The sequence below is a fragment of the Nerophis ophidion genome, linkage group LG12 (genome assembly GCF_033978795.1).
Source record: "Nerophis ophidion isolate RoL-2023_Sa linkage group LG12, RoL_Noph_v1.0, whole genome shotgun sequence".
Classification (NCBI taxonomy): domain Eukaryota; kingdom Metazoa; phylum Chordata; class Actinopteri; order Syngnathiformes; family Syngnathidae; genus Nerophis; species Nerophis ophidion.
In genome coordinates this window covers 56,047,569-56,061,889 of record NC_084622.1, presented here as the reverse complement: position 1 = coordinate 56,061,889, position 14,321 = coordinate 56,047,569, and the positions used below count along the sequence as shown (strand labels likewise).

The following is a 14,321-nucleotide window of genomic DNA, read 5'->3' as shown; positions in this document are numbered from 1 at the left end:
GTCATTTAAAATAATAAATGATAAATGGGTTGTACTTGTATAGCGCTTTTCTACCTTCAAGGTACTCAAAGCGCTTTGACACTACTTCCACATTTACCCATTCACACACACATTCACACACTGATGGAGGGAGCTGCCATGCAAGGCGCCAACCAGCACCCATCAGGAGCAAGGGTGAAGTGTCTTGCTCAGGACACAACGGACGTGACGAGGTTGGTTCTAGGTGGGGTTTGAACCAGTGACCCTCGGGTTGCGCACGGCCACTCTCCCACTGCGCCTGTTATCATTTTAAGGGGGAGAACTTGCATTTCAATGGTTGTTTCAGCGTTTTATCTGTGTTGTAAAGTATATGATCGAAAATTGCCAAAATCCAATGGTCGAATCAACATCAGAACCCAGCGTTGATTAAACGTTGTCAAAAAGCATCGTGTTCCAACGTTAGGTTTGAGTTGCTCAAAGTCAGGACCTAATTCAAAAAGTTCTCAATGTTGTTTTCATGTCTTGTGCCTGCTAGGAATTTAAGTGAGATAGCAGATACTCCAGTACCGTATTTTTCGGACTATAAGTCAACGTTTTTTTCGTACTTTGGCCGTGGGTGCGACTTATGTGTTAAATTATTAACACATTACCGTAAAATATCAAATAATATATTATTTATCTCATTCGCGTGAGCGACGAAGAAAATTTCCGCAATCGTAACAGACATGTCAGCAATCGTCATTCACACGACAACCAATAAAAATTCGGCGGGGGGGGTCATGGCAGAAGTGCATTGTGGGTCATTATATGCTAACTGCTATATGCTATATGCTACTGACGGAGCTGTCATGCCAAATTTCTTCCCTCCTACAAAAACCTTCCCCCCGGAAGACATTTGGCGTGACAACCCCTCTAATGCCTGAAGGACCCCGATGAGGTTGGAAGGACCTTAAAGCAGCCCACACAGCTGCCTGTTTTAAAAGCATTATAATTGGCTGATTGTCATTGGTGAAAAATAACGGTGAGGAAAAAATATTAGCATTCCAGCATGCTAATCCTTTCAAGCTATTTTTGCTTCGCTAATTTTGCAGTTGTAACCCTTCAGAGTCATATAACTTGCTTAAAGCCACCCACACAGCTGCCTGTTTTAAAAGCATTATAATTGGCTGATTGTCATTGGTGAAAAATAACAGTGAGGAAAAAACATTAGCATTCCAGCATACTAATCCTTTCAAGCTATTTTTGCTTCGCTAATTTTGCAGCTGTAACCCTTAAGAGTCATATAACTTGGTATTATCACGCCCTCATTGGGGTCCTTCAGGCATTAGAGGGGCTGTCACGCCAAATGTCTTCCGGGGGGAAGGTTTTTGTAGAGGGGAAGAAATTTGGCGTGACAGAGCCATTAAAATGGATCACATTAACATTGGCGGTAACTTATAAAAACTGAGAAGGAGTGAACTAAAATGGCGCCGAAAAGGAAATGATTTACTGCAGATTACAAGCTGGACGTAGTGAAATATGCTGCAGAGAACAGCAATCGAGCAGCAGAAAGAAAGGACGCTAGCGAGCGCATACCAGAGGCAACACCGAGGAAGAATATTTCATTGGATTTAGCGATCGGGAGTGACAGATTGTTTGGTAAACGTATAGCATGTTCTATATGTTATAGTTATTTGAATGACATCAAATAACTATAACATGATGTGTTGCATTAACATACCAGGAACGTTCTCAGCTGGTTATTTATGCGTCATATAACGTACACTTATTCAACCTGTTGTTCACTATTCTTTATCTATTTTAAATTGCCTTTCAAATTTCTATTCTTGGTGTTGGGTTTTATCAAATAAATGTCCCCCTAAAAATGCGACTTATACTCCAGTGCGACGTATATATGTTTTTTTCCTTCTTTATTGTGCATTTTCGGCCGGTGCGATGTATACTCTGTAGTAGAGATGCGCGGTTTGCGATCTCATCCGCAGAGTCCGCGGATAAACCGCGGGTCGGGCATTTGACATGACGAAAAAATTGATTTTAATTACATTCGGGTGGGTGGCGGTTGAACCATCCGGAAATATTTGATATGCATGGTTCTGTGATCGGTATTCTTTGCCATTCAAAGTGCCATTTAAGACCCGTGTCATAAAGCGAAGAAGACAATAAGAGACGCTATTATTCTCCTGAATGACTCCCGGTAGTCACCCAGATAAGTATTAGGGCGTGCTATGAAGACATTGGCTTTGCCGCCTACTACAACATGTACAATCTGCTTGTCAGTCCAGCATCATGTTGTGTGTTTTCCGCAGTAACACGCACACAACTGCAAGGCATACTGGGTGACACAGAGTACACTAATGGTTGTGATATAAATAATTTTAACACTCTTAGTAATATGCGCCACGCTGTGAAGCCACACCAATTAAGAACGACAAACACATTTCGGGAGAAAATCCTCACAGTAACACAACATAAACGCAACACAACAAATACCCATAATCCTTTGTATTCATGACAACTCCTGACTATTTTATACACCCCCTAGCAGCAAAATCCCCCCCGTGCGTCGGTAAGGTGGGCGGGGTGATGTAAAATATATTCAGGAAGTGTCATGAATACAAAGGGTTATGGGTATTTGTTGTGTTGCGTTTATGTTGTGTTACTGTGAGGATGTTCTCCCAAAATGTGTTTGTCAATCTTGTTGGGTGTGGCTTCACAGCGTGGCGCATATTAGTAAGTGTTAAAGTTGTTTATATCACAACCATCAGTGTACTCTGTATCACCAAGTATGCCTTTCAATCTTGAACGTGTAATTGCGGACGTTGCACACAACATGTTGCCGGACCAACTATCTGTTCGTACATGTTGAAGGTGTGTAAGGCGATGGCTTCACAGCACGCCCTTATTCTTGTAATCAGTATGAACGCTATTGGATAGTCGCGGGAACGTTAGCGGCTCCAAGTGTCATCGTTACTCTGGGAAACAGGTATAAACAGCTCTGTGAGTGGTAAAGGCGGACAATCTCTGATGTATTTCAGCGGGCGGTTGGCGGGCGCGTACGGTCCTGATAAAATGTTGGTTCGGGTGACGGCGGGTGGATGACAACTTTGGAGATGCGGATGCGGATGACAAAATTGCCTATCCGCGCATCTCTACTCTGTAGCGACTTACAGTCTGAAAAATATGCTAGTTATTAAGTAAGGTTCACTGATACCCTCGTGAAAAGACATGCAAACAAAAAAGTCCCAAAAATATGCTAAAACAAAACAAACAAAAAACTACAGAGAGGAGAGCATGACACTGTGTACCTTGCTGGCTCTGAGGATCTGGAACATGAGAGGCAGGCCGTGCGTGATGAGCTCTTCCGTGTACTCTTCCTCTTCAATGCAGCTGAATTCTTTGAGAATACCCTGGATCAGCGGTCGGCGGTGCTGGTAGAAACACGTACGCAGGGACTCCATCCAAGTGTGCAGTGTCCATGGCACCCCTTAGTTCACAGGACAGATGTAACAATGTGCAAGACATGGAAAATACATTTCTGACATAGACAAAAGATTATGAAATGCTGCGTGAACTAACCGAGGCTCCGTATGTCTATGGTGATGTCAACATGGCCGTGTTCGGAACTGTGATACATGGCTTCTTTGAGAGCTTTCAGTTTGGCTTTCCCTGTTCTGATCAGGTCCGTCTCAGACAAGCTTTTCCCTTCCAGCTCCGAGCCTTCTGCCAGAATCTCTTCTAGGGATAAAACGTCTCCTTTTCCCTTTTCCGTGTGAGACAGCAGCTTACGAAATACATTTCTGGAAAGAGAAAACCAAGATTGAGATGAATTTCCATGTTGTTTGTTAGAAAGCATTATCTAATTTGCATCATTGGCCATGACGCAAAAGTAACAACTAAACGACTATTTTGTTTATTGTCATAAGAAATATGAAGTATTAGACCAGCTTAGTGGCCTTGTGGTTAGAGCAGTGGTAGGGAACCTATGGCTCTAAGAGCCAGATGTGGCTCTTTTGATGACTGCATCTGGCTCTCAGATAAATCTTAGCTGACATTGCTTAACACGGTAAGTAATGAATAATTACGCTGGTAATCACAGTGTCAAAAATAACGTTCGAAATATAAATCATTCTCATGTTTTATAACCATCCATCCCTTTTCTACCGCACCTGTACAAGAAGTCGGATTAATGGTAAGAAGTATTTTATTTATTGTCGGTTAGCTTCAGAATAACAATGTTATTAAAAAGAATAAGAGACTTATTATACTCTAAAAATGTTGGCCTTACTTAAAAATACACGCATTTAGTTGTATTCAGTCTTAAAAAAAATATTATATGGCTCTCACAGAAATACTTTTTAAATTATTTGGCTTGTATGGTTCTCTCAGCCAAAAAGGTTCCCGACCCCTGGGTTAGAGTGTCCACCCTGTGACTGGAAGGTTGTGAGTTCAAACCCAGAGTCATACCAAATATTATAAAAATGGGACCCATTGCCTCCCTGTTTGGCACTCAGCATCAAAGGTTGCAATTGGGGGTTAAATCACCAAATGATTCCCAAGCGCGGCGCTCGCTGCTGCTCAATGCTCCCCTCATCTCCCAGGGTGTGAACATGGGGATGGGTCAAAGGCAGAGGACAAATTTAACCACACACAATGTGTGTGACAATCATTTGTGTCAGGCTTGTCACTGACAGTTTGTTTGTGTATTAGTTTTTCCTATGTGTGTGTTTAGTATTTCTTGTTTTTAGTTCCTGTCAGCACCCTTATTTTGTCTGTTTCCTGTTTTTTTGTCCCTGTGCGCTGTTTCTCCTCAGCTGCGGTTCATTGGCACCTGGCCACACCTGGTGTCAATCAGCCCACTCCTATTTTTACCTGCTTTTGTCCTCCAGTCAGTGCTGGATTATTGTCTTGTCGATGTCGCTCTTGTGGTGTCGTGCCGTGTCTTGTATTTTTCAGCGTGCGGTAAGTTTTATCCGTTATCAGGCTTGTCACTGACAGTTTGTTTGTGTATTAGTTTTTCCTCTGTGTGTGTTTAGTATTTCTTGTTTTTAGTTCCTGTCAGCGCCCTTATTTTGTCTGTTTCCTGTTTTTATGTCCCTGTGCGCTGTTTCTCCTCAGCTGCGGTTCATTGGCACCTGGCCACACCTGTTGTCAATCAGCCCACTCCTATTTTTACCTGCTTTTGTCCTCCAGTCAGTGCTGGATTATTGTCTTGTCGATGTCGCTCTTGTGGTGTCGTGCCGTGTCTTGTATTTGCAGCGTAGCGGTAAGCTTTATCCGTTAGATGTTTGTAGCTTACTGTTCTTTGTTCCCTACTTCCAGTTTGTTTTTTACTACACGTTACAACTTCTGTTTTCCTGCTCGCTACCCGCTAGCTTCGACGCTAGACCATTTTAGTTTTTGCAAGCTTCCATGTTAAGGTCCTTTGTTATTTCTCTAGCTCCCATGCTAGCTCCCTTAATTTGTTATCCGCCTCGTGTGCGCTTTTGGTTGTACCACTTTTATTTGTACTTGTTCTAATACTTTAATTAAATCATGTTTTCTCATTAAATGCCTGCCTTCATCTCTGCATCTTGGGGTTCGTCACAAACTAACTCTGACAGTTTGGACTTTACCTTTAACATTATCTCAAGTTTTTAAACCTTTTTGGACAACAGATCATTAAGTTTTTGACTTACGAGTGTTTCATGTGTGCGCTGTATAAGACTTATAACGGAATCGATTTTCTATTTCCGATTTTGTGCATGATTGAAAAGGGCATATTAACTATGAAAAAATGCTCTGTTACCACAGAATAATATGTTTGCTGAATGATTGTGTCTTTGAATGCAGGTAAATAAGAGGAAAAACAGCCCCAAAGCATGATGTTTCCACCCCCATGCTTCACAGTAGGTGTGGTGTTCTTGGGATGAAACTCAGTATTCTTCTTCCTCCAAACACGACGAGTTGAGTTTATACCAAAATGGATACATGGATGATACAGCAGAGGATTGGGAGAATGTCATGTGGTCAGATGAAACCAAAATAGAACTTTTTGGTATAAACTCAACTCGTCGTGTTTGGAAAAAGAATACTGAGTTAGATCCCAAGAACACCACACCTACTGTGAAGCATGGGGGTGGAAACATCATGCTTTGGGGCTGTTTTTCTGCTAAGGGGACAGGACGAGTGATCCGTGTTAAGGACAGAATGAATGGGGCCATGTATCGTGAGATTTTAAGCCCAAACCTTCCATCAGTGAGAACTTTGAATGGTTGACCAAATACTTATTTTCCGCCATAATTTACAAATAAATTCTTTAAAATGCCTGCAATGTGAATTCCTGGATTTTTTTTTTTCACATTCTGTCTCTCACAGTTGAAGTGTACCTATGATGAAAATTACAGACCTCTGTCATAATTTTAAGTGGGAAAACTTGCACAATCGGTGGCTGACTAAATACTTTTTTGCCCCACTGTATATTCTGTGAGCAGGTTCTGTAAAAAAACAAGATGTACGAAAAACAACAGAACTTCCGTCACAGAATTTTAACCACCTAATGACCCACACAAGGTGTCAATTTTATTGTCCTGTATACTGCTGAGCTCCAGTTTATGGAGTGTATGCAATTATATCGTGCAGACAAAGAATGAGCAAGGTGTGAGTGTTTTTTTTCCCCACTTTAGAGTATGGAAAGTAGATGTTTACCATTTACAGTAATAAAGTGAAAATGTGCATCACCTGTGGCCGTGTGCAGCTGCCAGGCTATAAGAGTTCATGTCTCCCTGCGGTGCTGTAGAAATGCCATTGCGGTACATGGTCCCCACCATGGGGTCGGCCCCCCGCTGCAGCAGCAGGCTCACCAGCTCAAAGTTACCTGCGCATGAAAAGCAATTAAGCAGGCACACGAAACAATATAAATAGAAACCACAAAATAACGCTCTCTAAAACTCGGCTGAAGATGGAGCTGGTTAGAAGCTGACACGCTCGTGCGTACCTGCAGCAGCAGCCAGCTGCAGCGGCGTCTCGGTGTAGTTCTCCATGCCGTCTTGCAGGGATCCCTCCACTGTGGCTTTGGCATCCAGCAGCAGCTACAGGGTTAAGGTTGGGACACGGTACAAGACTTTAAGTGTGGTGACTTTGAGATTCTCTCTCACCTAAGACCGAGTTAATGAATGTTTGATTGTTCATTTAGGATACAGGCTGCCTTGGAATTAATTGTGGAGCTGCAGCCAGCTGCCACTCACTATCTTTAGTTTAGCACACAAACTGGAAATAGGCAGAATGTCAGCCAAGCAAAGCCTGAAGAGCTCTACCCAGCCTTGCACATTCATTAAAAATAATACCTGCCAGTGTCCGTGATAAAATATGTATGTGAAGTGGGATCATTTTTTATCATTAACTTACAGAGAAGGAGAATATAGATAACTTGACAAATAGCCACAAATCATAGAGTACATTAATATTTCCTTCTCAGTTCTATAAGTTATATTACAGTATGCTATCTCTACGCTATAATTAGAGCTGGCCAATTAATCAATTTAAAGTAACAGATTATTTAAATATTACGATCATTAAAGGCCTACTGAAATTAGATTTTCTTATTTAAACGGGGATAGCAGGTCCATTCTATGTGTCATACGTGATCATTTCGCGATATTGTCATATTTTTGCTGAAAGGATTTAGTAGAGAACATCCACAACAAAGTTTGCAACTTTCGGTCGCTAACAGAAAAGCCCTGACTTTACCGGAAGTCGCAGATGATGACGTCACATGTTGATGGCTCCTCATATATTCACATTGTTTTTTATGGGAGCCTCCAACAAAAAGAGCTATTCAGACCGAGAAAACGACAATTTCCCCATTAATTTGGGCGAGGAGGAAAGATTTGTGTTTAAGGATATTGATAGCGACGGACTAGAGAAAAAAAAAAAAAACGCGATTGCATTGGGACGGATTCAGATGTTTTTAGACACATTTACTAGGATAATTCTGGGAAATCCATTATCTTTCTATTGTGTTGCTAGTGTTTTAGTGAGTTTAATAGTACCTGATAGTCGAAGGTGTGTCTCCACGGGTGTGTTGATGCCAATGTCTCAGGGAAGTCGATGGCAGCTTTATGGACGAGGGAAGCTCAGCTGATCTCCGGTAATTGAAAGCCAATTATTTTAAAATGTATTTCCGTGAGAGCCGTATAATATTTTTAACACTGAATACAACTGTCAGGTTCAAACACTGATGTCATCTATTAAACAGACTAGAAGCAAGGAATTATATACAAAATATACAAATTGCTATGTAAACTATCACAGTATATATTACTAGGATAATTCTGGGAAATCCCTTATCTTTCTATTGTGTTGCTAGTGTTTTAGTGAGTTTAATAGTACCTGGTAGTCGGAAGGGTGTCTCCACGGGTGTCTTGACGCGCAGTGTCTCAGGGAAGTCGACGGCAGCTTCATGGAGGACGCAAGCTCCCCTTTTCTCCGGTAAGAACCGACTTTTTACCCACAATTTTCTCACCGAAAACTGCCGGTTGACATGTAGTCGGGAACCATGTTCGCTTGACCGCGCTCTGATCCATAGTAAAGTTTCACCTTCGGGAATTTTAAACAAGGAATCACCGTGTGTTTGTGTGGCTAAAGGCTAAACCTTCCCACCTCCATCTTTCTACTTTGACTTCTCCAATATTAATTGAACAAATTGCAAAAGATTCAGCAACACAGATGTCCGGAATACCGTTTAATTGCGCGATTAAAAGAGACGACTTTTAGCCGTGTGTGGTGCTGGGCTAATATGTCCGCTACAACCCGAGACGTCACAAACACGCGTCATCATTCCGCGACGTTTTCAACAAGAAACTCGGCGGGAAATTAAAAATTGCAATTTAATAAACTAAAAAGGCCATATTGGCATATGTTGCAATGTTAATATTTCATCATTGATATATAAATTATCAGATTGGGTAATAGTGGGTTTCAGTAGGCCTTTATAAGCAATGTATCATGTCTGAGGCAGAAGTTTTCACGGCGCAAGCATGGATCCACCTACACAAGACCACCACCGTGTAGGCGTACATAAACTCTCCAGAAGCAACCCAATCTTTATCAATTTCATCACTTTTTGGTTGAATGCACTTTTTCATGGACTTGTGGCACATTGTAGAAATACAAAATAAAAATAAAAAACAATTAAAAAATGGACAAATCAAGCCATGGGGCAAAAAGTAACAAGAAAAGAGAACAATTTGATCAAAATAATGAATAAAAACGTAAAGATTTGTCTTTAAATATACACTGTAAACCCGAGTGCTCAAAATAATTAATTAGAATAAGTAATGTAAACTTGAAAAGTTGTACTTACTTAAAAATGTTGAGTGTGAGTAACATGTTCCTTTTTTAAAAGTTTATTAAACTTGTTATTTTTAATACATACTAATGCATAACACTTAAAATGATTAACTCACCTTTACTAAAAACTCCGTGGATTAAACACAATTTTGTCCTATTTTGACAGAACAAATCATTAAATCGAATCAAGAATAAATTAAGAATGAATCGATAGCATTATAGATTTGTATTGTTATTATAGTCTGTGTGTGTATGTATATATAAATTATTACATGCACTAGGGCGCGCACGCACATACAAAGGAAGTGCTTTTATTTTGAAGCATTTTCGTGCACTTCCTCTTAAGGCAGCAGACATGAGGCAGAACATGTTTGAGTTGGCTTAATTGGTAAGTTTAATTCAATGTAGTAATGTTTGCCTAGATGAGATGTGTCAATGTATATAATTATTACTTTGTATCACTTTTTGGCAACCAAGGATACATTGATTTAAAGGCCTACTGAAACCCACTACTACCGACCACGCAGTCTGATAGTTTATATATCAATGATGAAATATTAACATTGCAACACATGCCAATACGGCCGGTTTGGTTTACTAAATTACAATTTAAAATTTTCTGCGGAGTTTCTTGTTGAAAACGTCGCGGAATGATGACACGTATATGATTACGCGTGGGCGTGACGTCTCGAGTTGGAGGGGACATATTAGCGCAACACCTCTGGCGGCTAAAAGTCGTCTCTTTTCATCGCGCAATTATACAGTATTCTGGACATCTGTGTTGCTGAATCTTTTGCAATTTCTTCAAGTATTAATGGAGAAGTCAAAGTAGAAAGATGGAGGTAGGAAGCTTTAGCCTTTAGCCACACAAACACACGGTGTTTCCTTGTTTAAAATTTCCGGAGGTAAAGCTTTACTATGGATCAGAGCGGTCAAGCGAACATGGATCCCGACCACTTGTCAACCGGCAGGTTTTGGTGAGAAAATTGTGGTAAAAAGTCGCCTCTTATTGGAGATCAGCGAAACTTCTGTCGTGCTGTGCTGCCGTGACTAATTACTCAGAGACTGGCGTCAAGACACCCGTGGACACACCCCTCCGACTATCAGGTACTATATAATCTCACTAAAACACTAGCAACGCAATAGAAAGATAAGGGATTTCCCTGAATTATCCTGGTAAATGTGTCTAGAAACATTTACCAGGATAATGCAATCGGCTATTTTTTTTTAAACTTTATTTATTTTTTTCTAGTCCTTCAATATCACAAATCTTTCATCCTCGCTCAAATTAATGGGGGAATTGTCGTTTTCTCGGTCCGAATAGCTCTTTTTGTTGGAGGCTCCTATTATTAACAATGTGAGGATGAGGAGCCCTCACGCGAGTGATGTCATCGTCTGCTACTTCCGGTAAAGGCAAGGCTTTTTCATTAGCTACCAAAAGTTGCGAACTTTATCATCGATGTTTTCTACTAAATCCTTTCAGCAAAAATATGGCAATATCGCGAAATGATCAAGTATGACAGATTGAATGGACCTGCTATCCCCGTTTAAATAAGAAAATCTCATTTCAGTAGGCCTTTAATGAATACATCCAAACACTTTTCACCAGACCGGTGGTTGGAGACCACTGCTCTAAGTGACGTTTTCTTAATAAAATCTAGCATCTTTATATTTTTTTATCCATTTTCGGAGGCTTTACTCATGTTTAGAGAGGATCTGAAAATTATCTTCCTTTAGTTCAGGAGTGTCAAACGTACAGCCTGAGAGCCGGATCCTGAGCCTGCTAAGTATAAGTATTGACCTGAAATTTTTTAATGAAAAAAACAGCTGTTCTAAATGTGTCCATTGGATTTCGCAATATGAAATATTTGTATTTTTATAGATGATGCAACATATGTACAAAATAAACCACATAATGTTGGTACATTGGGGCAAAAAAGTATTTAGTCAGCCACCGATTGTGCAAGTTCTCCCCCTTAAAATGATAACAGAGGTCTATAATTTTTATCATAGGTACACTTCAACTGTGAGAGACAGAATGAGAAAAATAAAATCCAGGAATTCACATGGTAGGAATTTTAAAGAATTTATTTGTAAATTATGGTGGAAAATAAGTATTTGGTCAACCATTCAAAGCCAGAATTTTTGGGGGGAATTTTAACTATAAAAAGTTCAAAGAAATATTTCACAAATATTCTTTGTCGAAAAAACAGAAGCTAAAATGAAGAATTAAATTAAAATTAATTTATTATTCTTTACAATAAAAAAAATTAATTTACTTGAACATTGATTTAAATTGTCAGGAAAGAAGAGGAAGTAATTCAAAATGTAAAAAGGTATATGTGTTTAAAAATCCTAAAAACATTTTTAAGGTTGTATTTTTTCTCTAAAATTGTCTTTCTGAAAGTTATAAGAAGCAAAGTAAAACAATTAATGAATTTATTTAAACAAGTGAAGACCAAGTATTTAAAAAAAATTCTTGGATTTTCAAATTCTATTTGAGTTTTGTCTCTCTTAGAATTAAAAATGTCAAGCAAAGCGAGACCAGCTTGCTAGTAAATAAATAAAATTTGAAAAACTAGAGGCAGCTCACTGGTAATTGCTGCTATTTGAGCTATTTTTAGAACAGGCCAGCGGGCTACTCATCTAGTCCTTACGGGCTACCTGGTGCCCGCGGGCACCCCGTTGGTGACCTCTGCTCTAGGAAAACCTTGGAAAATGATTTGCGACACACTTTTTAATTTCTAATGCATCCTTAGGGATCAAAATGCGGGGCACAGGGTTTAATGATTTTCCGTTCAAGACAAATGACGTAAATCCCAGTGTGCACATCATTTAGAGGGCACACTGGATTACTTAAATTATTTCGATTACAATTAGTCTGAAGTTTCACTTTCCAAATCACTTAATGGAGTCTGATCCATGGCGGTAAAAGGCACATCGACCGTCGGATTGAACGCAAAAAAAACCCCAACAACAACCGGGACAATGTGAAAATGGAAATAAAGAGACAGAAGAAGACAATGATGATGACCAACCATGAGGCTGAAGCACAGTGAGAGGTCATGAGAACATTCACAGATGAGAGAGGACGTCACTACCTGCACCACAGGCACATGTCCATGTGACACAGCAAAAGTGAGGGGCGTCGCCTGGCGCGTTTCGGGAAAGACTGAGTGGTGCTTGTGCACTGAGCTTGGCACCTGGGGAACGGGACACAAGAGGAGGTTTGGGGCGGATGGTCGGTGGGAAGGAGGGAGGGATGAGAGAGAGACATGAAGCCATTAAACTCTACGATACGGCCAAGCCAGCAAAAGACAAGCCTCTACACGGTGGACACGAACACAGGACGCTCTACAGGGGCAACGAGACTAATTATCTGAGAGGCCTGGGGCTGCAGAGGACAACCTGTCAGCATGTTGACCTTTTAATGAACACACTAAATTGATCTGTCTTGTTACGTCTCATCCTAATGGCTTTTCTTTGATCTCTACTCCCTCCACTGTGCTTTCTAAAACCGGGCTCCGACCTCTCTATATCTATCTCTATATCTCTGGTCTGGGAAAATGCAATGAATCAGTGTGAGTCACATGAAGGTTTGGCACCAATTAGCACTGTAATATTGTCACTGGGCTACGTTTAGAATGGAGATAAGGAGAAATAACATGATTAGTTAATCAATTACAGACTAAATTGAGGCATAAACGAAGCAGGTCTTTGTGCTCTGGCCAAGAGTCAATAGGATTAATGAGTGCAAATCAGCACTAACACGATGGTTGGTGACAGGACCAGGATCATGAGGCTTGTTGTTGTCTTTCACATCGGCACACACTCTGCCAGGTGGACTATGTGAGACCCGTGGCGTGAAAGTGTTTATAGTATTTTTTTCTAAAGAGTCAATCTGTCGGTTAAGCATGTACAGTGAGGCAAAAAAAGTATTTAGTCAGCCACCAAATGTGCAAGTTCTCCCACTTAAAATGATGACAGAGGTCTGTAATTTTCATCATAGGTACACTTCAACTGTGAGAGACAGAATGTGAAGAAAAAAAAATATCCAGGAATTCACATTGTAGGAATTTTAAAGAATTTATTTGTAAATTATGGTGGAAAATATGTATTTGGTCAACCATTCAAAGCTCTCACTGATGGAAGGAGGTTTTGCCTCAAAATCTGACGATACATGGCCCCATTCATTCTTTCCTAAACACGGATCAATCGTCCTGTCCCCTTAGCAGAAAAACAGCCCCAAAGCATGATGTTTCCACCCCCATGCTTCACAGTAGGTATGGTGTTCTTGAGATGCAACTCAGTATTCTTCTTCCTCCAAACACGACGAGTTGAGTTTATACCAAAATGGATCCATGGATGATACAGCAGAGGATTGGGAGAATGTCAGGTGGTCAGATGAAACCAAAATAGAACTTTTTGGTATAAACTCAACTCGTCGTGTTTGGAAAAAGAATACTGAGTTAGATCCCAGGAACACCAAACCTACTGTGATGCATGGGGGTGGAAACATCATGCTTTGGGGCTGTTTTTCTGCTAAGGGGACAGGACGATTGATCCGTGTTAAGGAAAGAATGAATGGGGCCATGTATCGTGAGATTTTGAGCCAAAACCTCCTTCCATCAGTGAGAGCTTTGAATGGTTGACCAAATACTTATTTTCCACCATAATTTACAAGTACATTTTTTTAAAATCCCTGCAATGTGAACTCCTGGATTATATTTTTTCACATTCTGTCTCTCACAGATGAAGTGTACCTATGATGAAAATTACAGACCTCTGTCATCATTTTAAGTGGGAGAATTTACACAATCGGAGGCTGACTAAATACTTTTTTGCCCCACTGTATCTCCTTTGTGGCTGGTTGTCATTGATAAACATCCATTCATTTCCTATCTCTTTTGGGGTTGCGGGGGGTGCTGGAGCCTATCTCAGCTGCATTCGGGGCGGAAGGCGGAATACACCCTGGACAATTAATAATTAAATTAATTAGAATCAGAATCAGAATA

At 40.4% G+C, this 14,321-nt stretch overlaps 1 protein-coding gene across 3 annotated transcripts in view; it reads right to left on the bottom strand.

The window, feature by feature from the left end:
* btbd11b (BTB (POZ) domain containing 11b) overlaps positions 1-14,321 on the bottom strand; it is a 312,209-nt gene that overhangs the window by 15,544 nt on the left and 282,344 nt on the right. The window contains exons 7-11 of one of the 3 annotated variants that reach the window (XM_061917820.1): positions 12,345-12,509; positions 6,953-7,046; positions 6,697-6,832; positions 3,556-3,776; positions 3,285-3,463 (exon numbers count right to left, since the gene is read on the bottom strand). In XM_061917820.1, coding sequence (XP_061773804.1) covers positions 3,285-3,463; positions 3,556-3,776; positions 6,697-6,832; positions 6,953-7,046; positions 12,345-12,509 — 795 coding nt within the window. The remainder of the gene's footprint in view (positions 1-3,284; positions 3,464-3,555; positions 3,777-6,696; positions 6,833-6,952; positions 7,047-12,344; positions 12,510-14,321) is intronic. The other 2 variants (XM_061917821.1, XM_061917822.1) reach the window with 2 other exon arrangements.